At 40.5% G+C, this 17,890-nt stretch overlaps 1 protein-coding gene across 3 annotated transcripts in view; it reads right to left on the bottom strand.

The window, feature by feature from the left end:
- The window catches only part of VWA8 (von Willebrand factor A domain containing 8), a 186,201-nt gene that overhangs the window by 157,250 nt on the left and 11,061 nt on the right, over nucleotides 1–17,890 (bottom strand). The window contains exons 1-3 of one of the 3 annotated variants that reach the window (XM_054058269.1): nucleotides 14,570–14,588; nucleotides 13,881–13,958; nucleotides 1,387–1,517 (exon numbers count right to left, since the gene is read on the bottom strand). In XM_054058269.1, coding sequence (XP_053914244.1) covers nucleotides 1,387–1,517; nucleotide 13,881 — 132 coding nt within the window. In that variant the 5' untranslated portion in view covers nucleotides 13,882–13,958; nucleotides 14,570–14,588. Of the gene's footprint in view, nucleotides 1–1,386; nucleotides 1,518–13,791; nucleotides 13,959–14,569; nucleotides 14,589–17,890 lie in introns of those variants that run through there. The other 2 variants (XM_054058259.1, XM_054058276.1) reach the window with 2 other exon arrangements.

Genomic DNA, 17,890 nt, shown 5'->3' with positions numbered 1-17,890 from the left:
TAAAGGCATGATGTATTTAACAGATATCTCTTTTAAAGGCAGCTTTTAACTATAGTTGTATGGAAAAACATCAAGGAAAAAAAGAAAAAATCCATGAAAATTACTCCCTTTTTACTTTTTCAGTAAAAAAAAAAAATTTTTGCTTATTGGTTACAAAGCCACTGATTCTCCTATGCTGTAGGTATAACTAAAGGAAAAAAAAAACCAGCAGGTGAAATACATAAGAGTTTTCTTCAACAGTTAGCCATATGTGTAAACACATAGTACCAGCTTTCAGCACGAGCAAATAAAAGTTTTCCAGGCTTACATATCTTTCTTAAAGAGACCACAGCATGTATCAACTCACATGCGAAGACCAGCCTTCACATATTTATTTGGCATGGCATTGAAACGGTAAGCTGCAGACTTTCTAATAGAGCTTAGGTGCATACCAACAGCAGTACAAATAATAGGACACATTCTACATCCATGACTGGATATCAGGAATTTCCTAAGTCCTCTTTTCAGGTTATACCAAGCTCTTCTCACTTATTTTAAGGAATCAAGTGCTATCAAGTAGCACATCTGGTTTACTGAACTAAGAAATCTTAGTTCTTCTTTCCAAAGTTCAAAATCTTATAGCTTTCTCCTATATGCTTTACCTCCAATAACTAGTCTTTGAATAAGTATCTTTTGATTTTTAAGGGAATGGCTGATCTTTATGACAACTGCCTATGCAACTCAATTAGTGATCCTTTTCCCCAAACAGGTTCTAGATAGACCTCATGGTGGACAAAGTCCTACCCATATCACTTTTTCAGTCAGACACCCCCCTTTTCCTGATCATTTAAGGGCACCGATGATTTAAACATGAAATCTTTCATGTGGCACCATCACAGTTAATGCAGATGAACATAGGCAAGTCCTTCTCACATTCCAAGAGAAGATCATCCATGCATCTACTCTTTCTAATCACTCACGATTACTGTTCCCAAATGTTACTCAGAACAGTCCCCTCCCAAATCCTTTCCTTCATTTCTTTTTTTACATAACCAAGCAAAACTGATTCGTTGTCCGTAAAGTAGGCAGATATCTTAATCTTCTAACATACATAATGCCTAGAACAAACTGTTTCTCCATTTGTGATAGCATATGGTAACACAGTTTTCCAACCTTTTTCCCCCCCCCCTCTGGATTTTAAGCAGAAAAACATGTATCAAAATGTCTGTACTTTCTATTCATCTATAACAAAAACTGAAATTTGGAAAACACATTTATGGAGAAACTGATTTACCTCCCAAGTAGTCTGCTGATTTTCTAGGACTGCTTTTTACAATTTGACTAGTGGAGGAATGACTAACTGACATAAATGATTACATCTCCAAGAATTCAAACCAACATACTTACCAGATACTGCATGGCAATGGATCGACGGAGAGGCCCAGGAGGACCAATAAGAAAGACATCTTGGCCAAGAAGATCTTTCTGCATTATCCATCTTAAATGGTGGACTACAGACTGGGCCAAAGAATCTGTCACTTTGAATGAAACACAAAAATAAAAACATGTTATTTAATTTTGAGAAGTGTTAGACATCTGGCCATTCACACATTTTTTGTTCTTCTCTCCAAAAACAAATCATAGACACAAGGACGTGCTGTCCTAAAGCTGGACAGCTGAAAAGCAGGTAATTCCACACAGTTTACATTGGACTACGTAATTTACATGTAAGTAAACACATACTATCTTATCCATTGTCTTTTTCTCTGCCCAACTTCATCCTTAATAAAACCAACTAAACAAACACCAAAAAATGAAAAAAAAAAAGTTGTTGATTCTTTTTTCACATTATGCCAATCAATGCAAAGTTGTTATTTATTACCTGGTCTTGAGTGGACTTCTCAGCATCAGTTAGTATAAATTCATTATTAATTTGTAAAAGATTTATCTAGCCTATATCCCAATGCTTCTGTGAGTCACAAACTTGAAATAAAAATAAAAATACGCTTGCATCAGACTAAAATTAACATTCAGGGCTATATTTAATTCACTATTTTCTAAAAAACCAACTGCATTCCTGTTTACGTTTTGACATCATAAAACACAGAATCAAATTATCAAGGAAACACAAACCTTGCCATATCACTACATCAATACCATACAGCTTCCAAAATCATACCAGAAAACCAGCTCAAAGCATATCCCTTATTATTTCAAAATGTAATAACCTGATGATGACTAAACTAAAAACATTACCACATGTATGTAAATGCTGGCAGCACAGCTTTCAACCATGTAGAAAGCGCACACTGAAGGAGGAGTACCATTCCCGCTGCCATATGTCATTCTATCTCTAGAATTCTCCTTCCCAAAGCCTGGCTCTTTCTCAGACACAATCAAAAAGCACAAGCACAGGAGGAGAAGGACGACACAAACAAACCAGGAGGAAGATTTATGTATGCATGTACATAAATGGTTGCTCTCAGAACAACCTGCCAAGACCAATGATAGGATTTGAAGCTCAAGGGTTGTATCTGGGATGCTGAAGTGCAGTAAGAAAGGAGCAAGAGATGATGAAATCTTCAAATTAATACATAGTTACTTAGCTCTTTTCAGCGTGATTACTGGTTGGAATAAGAAGCCAAAATTCAAAAAGCAAGCCTTGGTTCTACATCAGCTTTCCCAAGACAGGGGAGGCAGTGAATGCAGGGCAGAGTTCAGGACAGCAAGCAATAGTGCCCCTTCTGAGGGGTTTCAGTTCACCGTTGAATCTTTGCACAATAAAACTAGAATTAATTTTTGTGAGATCATAGAAACAGTATTACATGATTGTATGAGATTCAAGGAAGATTTTTCAAGCATAAAAGTGGCTAAAGAAAACTATCCAAAACTTTAACTGAATGTTTTGATCTGGCACTCAGAACAACCATTCAAATTCTTCCACTTCCAGAGAAATGGACTATATTCTTACCACCAATATGTACAAGGATAACATATGCATAAGTGAGCATTAGGATTATCAGGTTAATTGTAAATTGACGCTTCAGGTTTGCTCCTTCGTTTTGTTTTTTATTCTAAACAACTGTCATCAGCATGCCCAAGATTAGTTCTCATATAGGGTATGGTAAGAACACACGAATGGAAGAATCTTTTCTTCTTCACTGCAATACTGCTTTCCTAAAGCAATGCACGTCACACATACCATACAAAACAGGCCAAATAAACCCCTCACAGAGAATAACGTGCTCCTTTCTACGAGATTTTCAAGAAAATTAAGAAAGTTTCTATCACATACATTTCTTGGGAAATAAAGGGTAGTGCAGCACAGCAGAACTACTGCTCTGCCCAAACTTAGCTACTGTACAAGCATGGTAATTTGAAAAGCGCAACACAAAGTGTTTCATTTAAGTACCATTAAAAAAGCAAGACTGAGATCACGCTGACACATTCGTCGTTACCCCTACCTGTTGTATGAGCAGGTCAAAGTGCCTTTACTGTATTTTTATAACAGTAGTTCTCAACAACAAAAGTTGCATTACATAAATGGACAAATAATCCTGGAAATCTTGCTGAAACAGTGCGCTTTTTCATGTCAAAAGTAATGCATTAAAAGCACAGCAAAACCAGCTTTGACACAGCATGCCTACAAAACACCTCTGGTGTAATTCACATTAATATGTGTAGCTATCTTTTTTTATTTTTAGGATGGCCTCAAGAAAAAACTCGTGTCAGACTTAAAAGCAGTACCTTAAATAGAAACAGGATTTAAGAACGTTCGCAGCATCTGCAAGGCAAACTGCCATGTAAAAGAGAACATGAGTGTACAGCATTCAGAAGAATTTAACATCTAAGGAACATGATCCCCCTGTAAACCTTAATGGATATATATAAGGCACTCATAGTCTTGTCATTACGTTAATATAGTCCAAATGGTCTCTGAAATATTAATACGCAAAATAAAACTTTTTAAAAATCTCCTATAATTTCCTAAATTAACTTTATTTTTTAATTAAAAAAATGGAAGACAATTCCTTATTGATACATTTCCTAGAAAATGGTTTCATTGCTTCACCATTCACATCCTTATCCTCACATGTAGATTACAGCTGGATCAATTTTAATACATGTTTTCAATAATACATGTTTTCAATCACAAAGTCAGCACACTGACCATCTGCAAACTCTCTCAAAGGAAGCCTGTTACAAATAATACCAACAATTCAAAGCAAGCATCCCCTAAGGGGAACTTTCATGACAGCAGCTTCCACTTGTCAGTTCCTTCTATTCTAACATATAATAGCTGTATATCATTTCAGATATTAAGCCTACTTCAATTTCCCAGTTACGTCCTTCTAAAATCAGAAGAATATAAAATTTTCTTCTTTGTCCACACAGTCCATGCTACGCAAACTGTCTCCAAAGCACAGTATGTTTTCCAAAGGCAACTTCACATGCACATATACAAGTATCTTATACACTACTACATGTTTAGACTTCTTGTACCATGGTATCTGCATTGCAAAGCTTTTACGTTTCCTCTAACATGACTTGAAAAATTCCCTCTCTGTTCAAGTACTGTATATTAACTTTACTACAAGCGCCACATAATCCTTTACTATGACATTTAGAAGGCAGGGCAAATTAGCTGAAAAAAGCATCAGTGTGTATATTACAGCAAATTTTATTAATTATCCCATGAGTCAGATAGCATCCAATGCAAACTGGGTTTGCACAATCTGTTTAGTGGTACTCTGCTGATCTGCAGTAGTTCAGTGGCTGGCCCTACATTCTTAATCTGCAGGATGGTGCGTAGGAAGGCTCTACAGCGTATTCTCAAAGACACCATCTGGCACATGCAGGAGAGCAGTCGGTGCTACGATTTGCTATTCCTGTGTATCCAGGATGTCCAGTAAAAGCGATTGCATTCTATTGCTTTGTAATATGTGATAAGTAGGACAACACCTAGCAGAATCTGCGCAAACATTTTGTAAAGCGAGTAGCTGAAGCTGAACAGAGAAATCCCCAAATAAGAAAAGAAGAAAATGGTTATAGATAGGTTTTGAAGCAAATGCAGCAGCTGCTCGTTTGATCCACAAATCAGCTTTTGATAAAACCAAGACTGAAATGGCTATGCTAGCCTCGGAAATTTTCCAGCTCACTCAAATTCTTGGCACGTGCTACACTCACTGAAGCCGTAAGATTCACTGGAGATAGCAGAGGGTATCTGCTGGCAAGTCCTTGTGTCCCACCTACAGAAGAAATTCCATAAATGAAGGAGACATCTACCTCTCTCCACTGTTCAGAGACAGGCAGTTAAATGAACTGATTCCAAAGAATATCTATTCCAGATGTAGTAAAAAATACATTAGAGCTCATGTCCCTGTATGACTCTAGTTTGGTCAATCACATAATAACCACAGACACTTAGGAGACACCAATATATAGTTTTCAACGGAACAAAACCAAACCTTGGCATTCCCTGAACCTTTGCTACAGTGCATGTTTAGAGTCTGAGAACAGTCCTTTTTATCAGGGGAGGCAAAATTTCATCAGGGGAAAAAGATCTTCCTTTCATTCAATTACTGAGGTGGTCCTTCAGCTGTACACAGCAGTTTGCAATGCATCCAGCACCGAGGGAAGCCTTTGACTAAAACCAAACACATTGCAAAAAGGAAAAATGTTTAAAAAAAACCTGATCTCACTGAATCTTATTTCGCAGCTTGTTCAGGCTGGAGGAAAATGAAGGAAGACAGTGAGTTGTCCAGGATATGGTGAAGGAGGCAGAACAGCCAAGGTGAAAACGGAGGCACTACATGTGCCCCGCTCTCAGCTGCTTTCATTTAGCCATTTACAAGTAAAACATTGCTGTTTTGCCAATTTTACACTGATGCGCAAAGACCAAGGAGTTTACAAAGTCTCATAATGTGGTTACATCACAGACAGTTTTCACTGGAATACTATTTTTCCTCATAAATTTTTCATGGAAACACTCCTCATTCCAAAAATTTTTCTTCCTGTGCTGGTAAGGAAACAAGTTGTGAGCCTTTGCAGGGGCTTAGAAGGGGGGAAGTTACTTCTTGGTGAGACTGTAAACTCATTTATCATTCTTCTGAGTCAATTGCTTCACAGGGAAGTGTAAGAGCTACATAAGTAAATCCTATTTCTCCATGTAATTATAAATTAAAAGAGAATATAAAGGAATCATGTAAAGCTAAATAGCTCTCTGGAAGGAACATTGAATGGGATGCAGAAGACTAAGTTTCTCTTAGTGACATATAACCATGGAATAAATGAAACTATTCATAGCTGCATGTACAACTCGCAGGGAAATACATAGTCAGAGCAGTTATCTGCAGCTCAGACTCCAAATGGAGGGACATATTGTGACTACTTGCAAGCACAACAGCTCAGTCCAGCACTGAAAAGTTCGAGAGAGTCTAGAAATGAGCAAGAATTATCAAAAGTCTGGAAGATATGGAAAAGTTAAAGAACTCAGTCTACAGAAGAAATAGCTGGAAATCATAACAACTGTTTCCCAATAAGCAAGACAGAGTTACAGTGAAGAAAAAAGTACATCACGATTTTGCTAGATAGAACAAGCCCCAGGGAATTCACAGTATGTCCAAATTTATCTAAATGAGGCATCAGAAAAAGGGTTTTTTTCACACAAGAATTGTTAATTACTACAGCAAAGTGTTCAGAGAAGTCATACAATCTGCATCACTGGCACATTTTAAGAACAAGGAAGACAAACATCTCCCAGGAATGGTTCAAGTTCATTTGACCCTGCTTTGAGGCACAGGGAACAGTGAAGACCACTTCCTCAGCTCCACCTAGACCTTTGCTGAAGGTTTCCATGCCCCCCCACCTTGCCCCGCTTCAGTACGTGACGCATACGTACTGTCTGGGAGGCCACTGAGGTGTCATACTGTGAAGACAATACTGATCTTGCAAGTGAAGAATAAATAATAGGAACTGCTGGCACCACTGAGCCGACCACAGAGAAATAACCCAAATTTCCTCAACATTAAAACAACACCCTTTCAAGCACAAAAATCCATTTGGTGCTACTTTCTTGTATTTCATTATTATATATGCACTTTTTGTTTAAATTCCTCATGGTAGTTAGTTTTCCATATATCCCAACTGACAAAACTAACAGGATTTATCACTTAACCCCTTGTATACATACATGCATGTCACTTATGATCACACATTGAGGAGGGTGCTCAGACTCAGGGGACACCGGACACAAACCCATACACTGAAATTAACCTTCCACAGTTCAATGCAGTTGCATGGAATACGACTGCAGCCAAACTCCCAAATACAGTTATGCTTTCAGGGAGCAGCAGGGCAAACAAGGTGTTCCAAGAGAACATCCCTTTTCCTGCTTTAACAAGGGTTTGTGATCATTGAAAAAAGCATCCTGAAAGACCTATGTTAGGAATGGTTTTGTCAAGATTAATAAACATATGAACTACCAGGTACATTGTCATTTTCATAAAACTTCAAAAAATCACCAACAAAAGCAGCGTACTGACACGAACTCAATGTAAAAAAAATAAATTAATAAAATACTGTGTGTTCTCAATTCAATTTTAGATCTAAGCTATCATGGAAAGCTGTACAAAGTTTCTCCAAAGTATAATTATAGAAACGACCATGCTTTTCAGGTACGGTGAAATTTTAAAAATATAGGGTTTATTTTTACTGATAAAAGAACAAGCAGTGCAAAAATAAGTGCCCTCTTTCTAGAATGTCAGACAGTTATGACAGAAATCCCATTAACAAAATTCCCTTGTGTCAGACTCATTTTCACTTGTCACTTATAGAAGAAAAATAGGAACAATTCAGATTTTATGTACCTTTAATTATCATCTTCCAATAAAAAGCCATTTGCCAACAACAGTAAAACAAATTAATATCGTACATTAACACACAAAATTGAGTACTTCACATAGAATTTGCCAGGTACCTAGAATAAAACCTGAAAAGCAAAGACATGAAAACATGAAGTAACCAGCTGCACTGTTCCTATCCATTTCTGCAAAATGCAACAAGATTAAATGAAGGAATCAAAAAAACCAGTTGAATTTGATAGCATAAAGAATGAAATATTTCAGTATTAATTATGTGACAAAACGATAACTGTGAATTTTTGTATGTAAGCAATACATTTATATTCCTTACTGGTGTTACAATATTTTTCAGATTTTTAAGGCTACTTTTAAGCTTAGAGTAATAATGCTGAGTTCAGAAGAAGCTATGACTTCCCTTGAATTTGCTGCATATTATAGATTTGTGCTTTCAACATCACTGCATTTTAACACGGCTTTTATCTGGCAGAATAACACGAGCAGAAACATTCTATTCTACAGAAATCATGAGCTAGAAAACAACATCATATGCAGTACTAGTAAAAGAACGGTAACTTCAATCTCCTACTCTTAGTTCTTACAAACTCTTCAGGCAGGACAGGAAGGGTAGAAAAGGAGGCGGCGTAGCCCTCTATGTTAAAGAGTGCTTTGATACCCTTGAACTGGATTACGGTGAGGAAGGGACTGAGTGCTTATAAGTTAAAATCAGAGGAGCCCACAAGAAGGGGGACTTTGTGATAGGAGTCTGTTACAGACCACCCAGCCAAGAAGAAGCAGCTGATGAGCTCTTCTATAAACAGCTGGGGACAGTCTCTAGATCTCTACTTCTTGTCCTCGTGGGTGACTTCAATCTTCCAGATATCTGCTGTGAGTACAATACAGCAGAAAGGAAGCAGTCTAGGAGGTTCCTGGAGTGTGTGGAAGACAACTTCCTCACACAACTGGTTAGTGAACCAACAAGGGAGGGTGCCCTCCTTGACCTGCTTGTTTGTGAATAGAGAAGGTCTTGTGGCGGATGTGACAGTTGGAGGACGCCTGGGACTAAGCGATCATGAGATGATAAAGTTTTCAGTTCTATGTGGGATAAAGAAGGGGATTAGCAACAGTCACATTAAACTTCCAGAGGGCAGACTTTGGCCTGTTCAGAAGGTTGGTTGGCAAAGTCCCATGGGAGACAGTCCTTCAGGGCAAGGGAGCCCACGAGGGCTGGGCGCTCTTAAAAAATGAAATCCTAGCAGCTTAGTTGAGCAGGGAGATCTTGAGATGCATCAAAAAGAAGAAGAACATCTATGAGTTTTGGAGGAAGGGGCAGGCGTCTTGGGTGGACTACAGGGAGGAAGTGAGATCGTGCAGGGAAAAAATCAGGAGGGCTAAGGCCCAACTAGAAATCAAATTGGCTAAGTCTGTGAAAGATAGTAAAAAATCTTTCTACAAATACATTAACAAGAAAAGGAGGACGAGGGAGAATATTCAGTCTCTATTGGATGCAGAAGGAACAACAGTGACAGGGGATAAGGACAAGGCTGAGGTACTTAGTGCCTTCTTTGCCTCAGTCTTTAATAGCAAGGAAAGTTGTTCCCTCTGTGTACAAACCCAGGAGTCAGAGGAGCAGAATGAGGCTCCCATGATCCAAGAGGAGGCGGTTAGAGACTTGCTTGCCCAGCTAGACACCCACAAATCTATGGGGCCGGATGGGATCCACCCAAGAGTATTGAAGGAGCTGGCGGATGTCTTTTCCAAACCGCTTTCCATCATCTTCCAGCGGTTCTGGCTGACTGGGGAAGTTCCACTGGACTGGAGGCTGTCTAATGTTGTGCCCATCTACAAGAAGGGTTGCAGGGAGGATCCGGGGAACTACAGGCCTGTCAGTCTCACCTCAGTGCCAGGGAAAGTCATGGAACAGGTGATCTTGAGTGCTATCATGAAGCACATGCAAGAGAACCGGGTGATCAGGCCCAGTCAACATGGGTTTACAAAAGGCAGATCTTGCCAAACTAACCTGATCATCTTCTATGACAAAATCACTCGACTACTGGATGGGGGAAAGGCTGTGCCTGTAGTCTTCTTGGACTTCAGTAAGGCCTTTAACACAGTTGCTCACAGCATTCTGCTTAGGAAACCGTCTGCCTCTGGCCTGGACAGGCGCATACTCTCCTGGGTGAAAAACTGGTTGGATGGTCGAGCCCAGAGAGTGGTGGTCAATGGAGTTAACTCCAGCTGCAGGCCAGTTACAAGTGGGGTTCCCCAGGGCTCGGTACTGGGTCCAGCCCTGTTCAATGTCATTATCAATGACCTGGATGAAGGCATTGAGTGCACCCTCAGCAAGTTGCAGATGACACCAAGGTGGGTGGAAGTGTGGATCAGCTGGAGGGTAGGGAGGCTTTTCAAAGGGATCTGGACACGCTGGACCGCTGGGCCGAGGCCAGTGGCATGAGGTTCAACAAGACCAAATGCCAGGTCCTGCACTTGGGGCACAACAACCCTATGCAGTGCTATAGACTGGGGGAAGGGTGGCTGGAGAGCTGCACAGAGGAGAAGGACCTGGGGGTGCTGGTTGACAGCCGACTGAACATGAGCCAGCAGTGTGCCCAGGTGGTCAAGAAGGCCAATGGCATCTTGGCTTGTATCAGAAACGGTGTGACCAGCAGATCCAGGGAGGTTATTCTCCCTCTGCACTTGGCACTGGTGAGACTGCACCTTGAGTACTGTGTTCAGTTCTGGGCCGCTCACCACAAGAGCGATGTTGAGGCTCTGGAGCATGTCCAGAGAAGAGCAACGATGCTGGTGAGGGGGCTGGAGAACAAGTCTTATGAGAAGCGGCTGAGACAGCTGGGGTTGTTTAGCCTGGAGAAAAGGAGGCTGAGGGGAGACTCTCTACAACTACCTGAAAGGAGATTGTGGAGAGGAGGGAGTTGGCCTCTTCTCCCAAGTGACAAAGGACAGGACAAGGGGGAATGGCCTCAAGCTCCGCCAGGGGAGGTTCAGATAAGCTGGATATCAGAAAAAAATTCTTCACGGAAAGAGTCATCGGGCACTGGAACAGGCTGCCCAGGGAGGTGGTCGAGTCGCCTTCCCTGCAGGTGTTTAAGGAACAGGTGGATGAAGTCCTTAGGGACATGGTTTAAGGGAGTGTTAGGAATGGTTGGACTCGATGATCCAGTGGATCCTTTCCAACCTGGTGATTCTATGATTCTATGAATGTCTGAGGCCGTTTCAGAGACTTTTACTACTTAAGTGGACAACCAAATTATTTCTTTCTATTCTTTCTTTCTATTCCTTTGTTCTCCATAGTAGCATAACCATAAAACTGAAGCACTAAGGGATAAAAAAAAATCCTAAATTTAAATATGCAAGGAAATTGTACTCAAGTATTTGATTATTTTGGGCTATTAAATACATGAGTATTACACCTTAACTAATTTTAACTACTTTAGATATTTATGGTTTTAAGCTAAATTTTGTACTTTAAGAATTCCTACTATAAGTACATGAATACTGATGAAAAACAGTATCCCAAGCATGACACCGGCTCCTTTCAGTCATGAATAGTAAAAAAAAAAGAAAGAGAAACAACTAATAATACACCTAATATGTGCTCACAAACATTTCTTTTAGTTGTAGTAGCATATTTTAGCTGATCCCATCATTGTATGCATTCCATTTTTAATAATTTTTTGCTATCAGATTAGTTTTCAAGTACTTTTTCTTTCTTACTATTGTTAACTAGAAAAATTTTTTATTCTTTGAGTCTACCAAATGTTTTCATAATTCTTTTCTCTTCCCAGCCCAAAGAACTAAATGAGATACTGCTATAGCAATGTAGAAATATCATTTATCTTGCTAAAAAGTGCAGATTGACCCAAAACATGTAACGGCATGGTTTCGAGGAGTGAAAGGCAGGGAGGCCTAATTGTTAAAATTAACACATCTGGCAGGGCACAGAAAACCAGAAAACAAAACAGTCTACAAGAAACGTAAACCAGCGAAACACATCACATTAGTCATGGTAAAGATGAGAGAACAGACATACAGAATAAACAATGAAAATCAGAAATTGATCGTTTAAGAAGCTATAAAAAGTAATGAAACAGAGCAGCATTTCTCAACTGTTCAGCCACATTCCCAGGGTGATCACAAGATAGGGGAAGTGTCATTACAGCCTAAAGCAGAAAATCTTTCCTCACGGGCTACCCTGTAACAGCAGTCTCTGAGACATGTCATATGGTATCTTTGGTACTATAGATCACCTGGAAGGAAAGCATCACAGTGTGATGGATCCCATTCCTTAAGTGGGATATGGGAATTCAGCAGCCCATGATCCAGACGCAGATCAGAAATTTGGCCTAGTAGACTACCGGCAGACTTCACATCCATCAAAGACTGAAAGCAAGCAAAATCCACCTCTGCGTTCCTGCTACAGCTCTCAAAGGGCAAATACTTCAGAAGAAAGGTTGCATACCAGAAGAGTGCTAAGGAACAGTAACCTAAACACACCAAGAGTAACACAGATGTACTATCCCACAGTTACCACAAAATAAGGAATCACAGAATAATTGAGGTTGGAAGAGACCTCTGGAGGTCATCTTGTCCAACCCCCCTGCTCAAGTAGGGCCACCTTAAGCCTGTCAAATGAAATTAATTACTATAGCCTAAGAACACAACAATATGAACCTTCATACAGCAGCCCCTGCCCTTTCTGACACTGTACCAGTAAGATTCCCTGTACACCTGTAACATCCCTCTTGCCCTCAGTATCCCTCACCCAGCAGTTATCCCATCCTGCCAGCTGTGCATTGGCAAGTCTACTACTGATATTATCAGTGCCACTGTTCTAAAACCAAACCAAACCAAACCAAACCAAACCAAATAACCCCACCATCCTCCATCCCCTAAGAATGCCATTGTCCCAGCAGTTTTCTTGATGTCCTTTTCAAAATATCATGGAATTGATTTAGATATGTTAGAAAGCAAATTGGCTTGAAGTGAGTGACTATCCTCAGATTCCAACTGTAGGACCTCGCAAGCCCAGTGATGAGAGCCACTGGGAGTTCTCAATGCTTGGACACGTCTAAGTACAGTAAAAGACTTACACATCCCTTTAGAATATCACGTGTGCTTGAGTTTGGTCTGAGAATTTATCTAGGTGGAAAAATCAGTTGTTCATGGGTTGTTTTTTTTTTATTTCAATGCCAGACATCCAGCAGCCTGCATGTGGAAGTACCGAACAAATGGCAAGTGAACATTTTAGATCCTTAGGAAATAGTTGGCCTGTACTGTGCTAGGAAAACGTCACAATGAAAGCATGATTCACTTGCTGATCCACCATGCAAAAGGAAAGGCTCAAGAAGCCATGTATTTTCAACAAACAGGAAATGCGGATGGCTGCAAATCCACAGCTTTTTTAATAATGTATCAAAATATAACGTGAATTTGTTGTAAGTATATGTATGAGCATTGTTAATGTGTATAATTGGCTGTGACTTCTGTAAGTATCTGATAACATTTTTTACCACTACGTAATTGACTTCCTATTAACTTGATGGACTGCAAAGATCTCTGTGTTTGCTGACAATAATAACATGACAATCTGGGAATACTAAGCACCAGAGTAGAAAAACACCATACATCTGCCATACAGAAGAAAACTCCATGGACAAATAATCATATTGCAAACAAACAATAATTTTAGGCTGCCACAGTTTTAAGACCAAACGATTTGAGATTGTTGTATTATTTTTAGAATGAGATAGACAAGAACCCTTTTGAGCAGAATACTTAAGTATACACAAACGGCCCTTTTACTGCCCACTGACCAATGGGACACGTTACATTCAAAGTTAAGAGATTCCTATATAGCCACCTGAACCAGAGATAAAGTAAAGAACTCAGCAAAGACAGCATTCCCTACATTGCAAGCTTTTTCAAAACATACCTCTTAGATAATTTTAGCAAAGTCATTCAGGTGACTTTAGTAAGTAAATAAAGCCTTGAAATCCATTCAAAAGAAAAGCAGATTCTTACTGTAGTTCTGTGGAACAAGTTCTGGGTTCTTAGGTGTTTTGAGTTTAAAAGACACATCTCCAATAGTGACAGTATCACCTAAAGAAAAAAAAGAGAAAAGAAGTCTGTTAGTTCCCAGATACTTTTAAAGTGTTTAATGTCCTTATATAAGAAGTTTAAAGCATAAGCCTGTTACGGTAAAGCTGACTGCGTGTTCAGAAAGCAGCTTCTAATGCATTAGAAAACTGTTAATTTACTAATTAGGCTCAGCTACTTTTCAACAGATCAGGTACCAAGACAATTTACACTTAATATTCCTTGACTTTTTTCGTTTATTGCTGTTGTTATAACCATAACTTATTTTGTTGGGAGGAATGAAGTTCAAGCTTACTACAGAACCCCACTCCAGCTACTGCTGTTGATTTATTGAAATGAAATCCTTAGACTGTTTATCTGCAGAGCTAGTGGTGAGAAACACTTATTGGGGTGATGATTTTCCTGAGTTTTAAACAGCCTGAAAGGTTGAAGGTACAAAATCATACATTCGTGTCAGCAGGTCCTTTCTGCACTCTCTGACTGGTATGGCTGCAGAACCTGGCACCTTTTCAAGCTTTAAGAGGTCTCAAGCACTTCTTGTTCCAGATTTCCCCTAAACTAAAGCACCTGGCCATTTTATTTTCTTGCCTCTTACTAGGACTTGCCTGTCTTACCTGTCTTTCTGCATCCACAGGCTTGAATTAAATTGCAAGATATGCCCTGTGTACTTTCTCATGAAAATCAGAAGTGAAATCTGGTTTGCAGACAGGAAATGGGCGAGCACCAAGGCAGCGGTCATCACAGAAAAACAGCACAACACCCAGAACCCCTGAAGCCAAGAAAATGAGCTTATTTCTTTTCAAAAGACCATCTGGGCCATGCAAATTAGTTCAAGAGTATTAACAACATGAAGCTAAGATGACTCTAGTAAAACAATGTTTTTTCCATTACTGCTGTTGAAGGGAGCACCTCCCGTACGAGGACAGGCTGAGAGGGTTGGGCTTGTTCAGCCCAGAGAAGAGAAGGCTCAGAGGAGAGCTTATAGTGACTTCCCAGTACCTGAAGGGGGCCTACAGGAAAGCTGGAGAGGAGCTATTCATAAAGGCTTGTGATAACAGAACAAGGCGGAATGGCTATAAACTGGAGAGGGGCAGCTTTAGACTAGACATTAGGAAGAATTTCTTCACTATGAGAGTGTTGAGACACTGCAACGGGTTGCCCAGGGAAGTTGGGGATGCCCCGTCCCTGGAAGTGCCCAAGGCCTGGGGGGATGGGGTCTTGGGCAGCCTGATCTAGTGGGACGTCCCTGCCCATGGCAGGGTTTGGAACTGGATGATGTTTAAGGTCCCCTCCAACCCTAACTATATTATGATACTATGAATGGGACTACAAGAAAGCCGGAGAGGGATTTTATGCAAAGGCACATAGTGGCAGGACGAGAAGGAATGGCTATAAATTGGAGAGGGGCAGATTTAGACTAGACATAAGGAAGAATTTCTTCACAATGAGGGTGGTGAGGCATTGGCACAAGTTGCCCAGGGAAGTTGTGGCTGCCTCATCACTGGAGGTGTTCAGGGCCAGGTTGGATGGGGCCTTGGGCAGCCTGATCTAGTGGGAGGTGTCCCTGCCCATGGCAGGAGGGTTGGAACTGGATGATCTTTAAGGTCCCTTCCAAATCAAACCATTCTATGACTCTATGATCCCATCAGCTTCACCGCCCAACAGGCACTGCAGTGCATGTGCAAGGATGGAGAGGATTACTGGAGTAAGACTTCTAAGCAGGGGTGCAGTTTTGCCCCAGTACTGCGATCATAGTACCTTTCCATGAACTGAGGCCAAGTTTTGGAACTGTTTTTTAGCTTGTGCTTTTCTGATAAATAAGATGTAGAAAAGACACAGCCCACGAACAAGATCCAACTCTAAAAATCCTGCTGTTGTTTTTAACCTTGTCCTACTGCATTCAAGAGGACACGGCTTACAGCCACCTATCTCCAGCACTGCTTAAGGAGTCAAAGAGTCTGAAGACCAATGCTAGAATCAGAGTGGGATGAAGAGGAAGCTTCTCCAAACTGACAGAGGCAACTAAAACTCCTCTCATACACAGAGGAGTAATCCTTTCAGCTAGCAGTGACTCTAGTTTTGCATTCCATTGCAGTTCTCTTCCAGTGTACCCAGATGTTACTGCAGATCTCACAAGGCCAAAAATCCCCAGGTTCTGACATGACTCACACAATCCATGGCAAAAGTTCCACATTTAGGACTAGATTTATAGCAGCCAGAGGAGAATCACCTACAGCAACAGATAGGAAGCAGAGAAAAAAATGGTAATAGCCAATTTCCACCCAAATTTAAGGGCTTAACAATAACGCCGAGACTGGGATTCGGAGCCTGACATACATGCCTGCATGTGGGTCTTTATGTTACTTCTGAAGTCCAAATAATCAGCGCCCTCTTTTTCCCTTAAAATATTTGCAAAAGGTCATAAGATGGTGGCTGATCTCACATCTTAAGTGACAATAAACTGCTTCAACGGCTTGCCAGAAAGTGGAAGCCTTAGTAATAGCAGCACTGATAAGTAAAAGGTGGCCAAAGGCTCATCGCCTTTACTACAGATAAGCAGCACCAAGCAGTTCCCACCCTCCCTGCTAGAGCACCCTACTCTGGCAGATCTGTGTAGGAGCCAGGAAGTGAAATGGTCCCAAACAGAGCAGGGGCCAAGCTAATGACTAGGCAGCAGTTCAAAGCTTTAGATCATTTCTTGGCCCCTGTTGAATTTGCAGTTCCAATGCACCGAAGAGTACTGTGCCCTCTTCAGCCTGAAGCATTCAAACTCACTCCAAAAGAAAGTCCCACAACAGCTCAAAGTCCTGGTCCCCATTCTAGAAAGTGTTATATAGCTTAAAAAAATCACTGGACGATAGACATGAGCACCGCAGGGAGTAAAGACCTAGGCTTTGGCTCTCCCAGGGCTTTGCCCACTTCTCTAAGTTTTAAAGCAAGGACAACTACCTTACTGCTTAAGCATCATCTCCTGTTTCCCTTCTGCTGCACCTCCAACTCCTCTTTCTCACTGGTAACAGCTAAAGGATGGACCAAAACGCATCCAAGTTGATAAAACATCCTAGGAGCCTGCTGATTCTTGCAAAAGTTGACACCTCTCATTAGCTCAGCTAGGAAGAATTTGAACATTCTAAAAAGAGCAGGCTGCCTGATATATCCTTAGGAAATTAGTGCCAGTTTATTTTCTCACCATTACCCAGCCAACATGCAATGCGACAAGAGTATATGACTAATTAGCTCCTAGCTTAAATCACCTCAGCTCAAGTTGTAAATACTTTTTCATACATAGAGTCATCCAAAACACCATAGGGAACAGATGCTGAGACAACAAGGTGTCAGACTTTTTCAATACATTGGAATGATTATATCATCTACGGGAGAGAATTCTAACTACCTATTTTATTGGCACAGTATCGAAAAGCCTTAGTTGATTTCCTGTAGTCTCTAAAAAAAAAAAAAAACCAAACCCAAACACTCAACTGAGTTTGGTCTAGGCAGAAAATGCATCTCTTCTGGTGGTAATTATGTCAATCTGTAACATGCTAACCCTTGATCAACACATCTAATCACGTCCAAAAATTTCACAACTATTCCAGCTACCAACACTCCCTGCACATTTTCATGAAGTACAGGCTGGGAGGGAACTATGTGCAAGATGAGGAGAGAGCTTAGCACACAAAATCCGTAATGCACAGTCAGGGCATTCAGCTTTTAACAGGTTTGTTGCTGCCTGAAGACAAACACTGCCTCTAACTTGCATTTGTCCACAAAGTAAAAATATTAACAGTGTTTAATAGAACTTTAAGTAACAATAAGCCAAGACAGTAGAGTCTATTTTCCTAGCTAGATGAGCACAAAGGGGGGATTAGCCCACTAATCTTACCACACACTTGCACCTGGGCTGTATTTCCTGGTCCCATTTGTTTGTTCTGTAC

This window comes from Cuculus canorus, chromosome 1, assembly GCF_017976375.1.
Source record: "Cuculus canorus isolate bCucCan1 chromosome 1, bCucCan1.pri, whole genome shotgun sequence".
Taxonomy (NCBI): Eukaryota; Metazoa; Chordata; class Aves; order Cuculiformes; family Cuculidae; genus Cuculus; species Cuculus canorus.
This window is presented reverse-complemented; position numbering and strand designations above follow the sequence as displayed.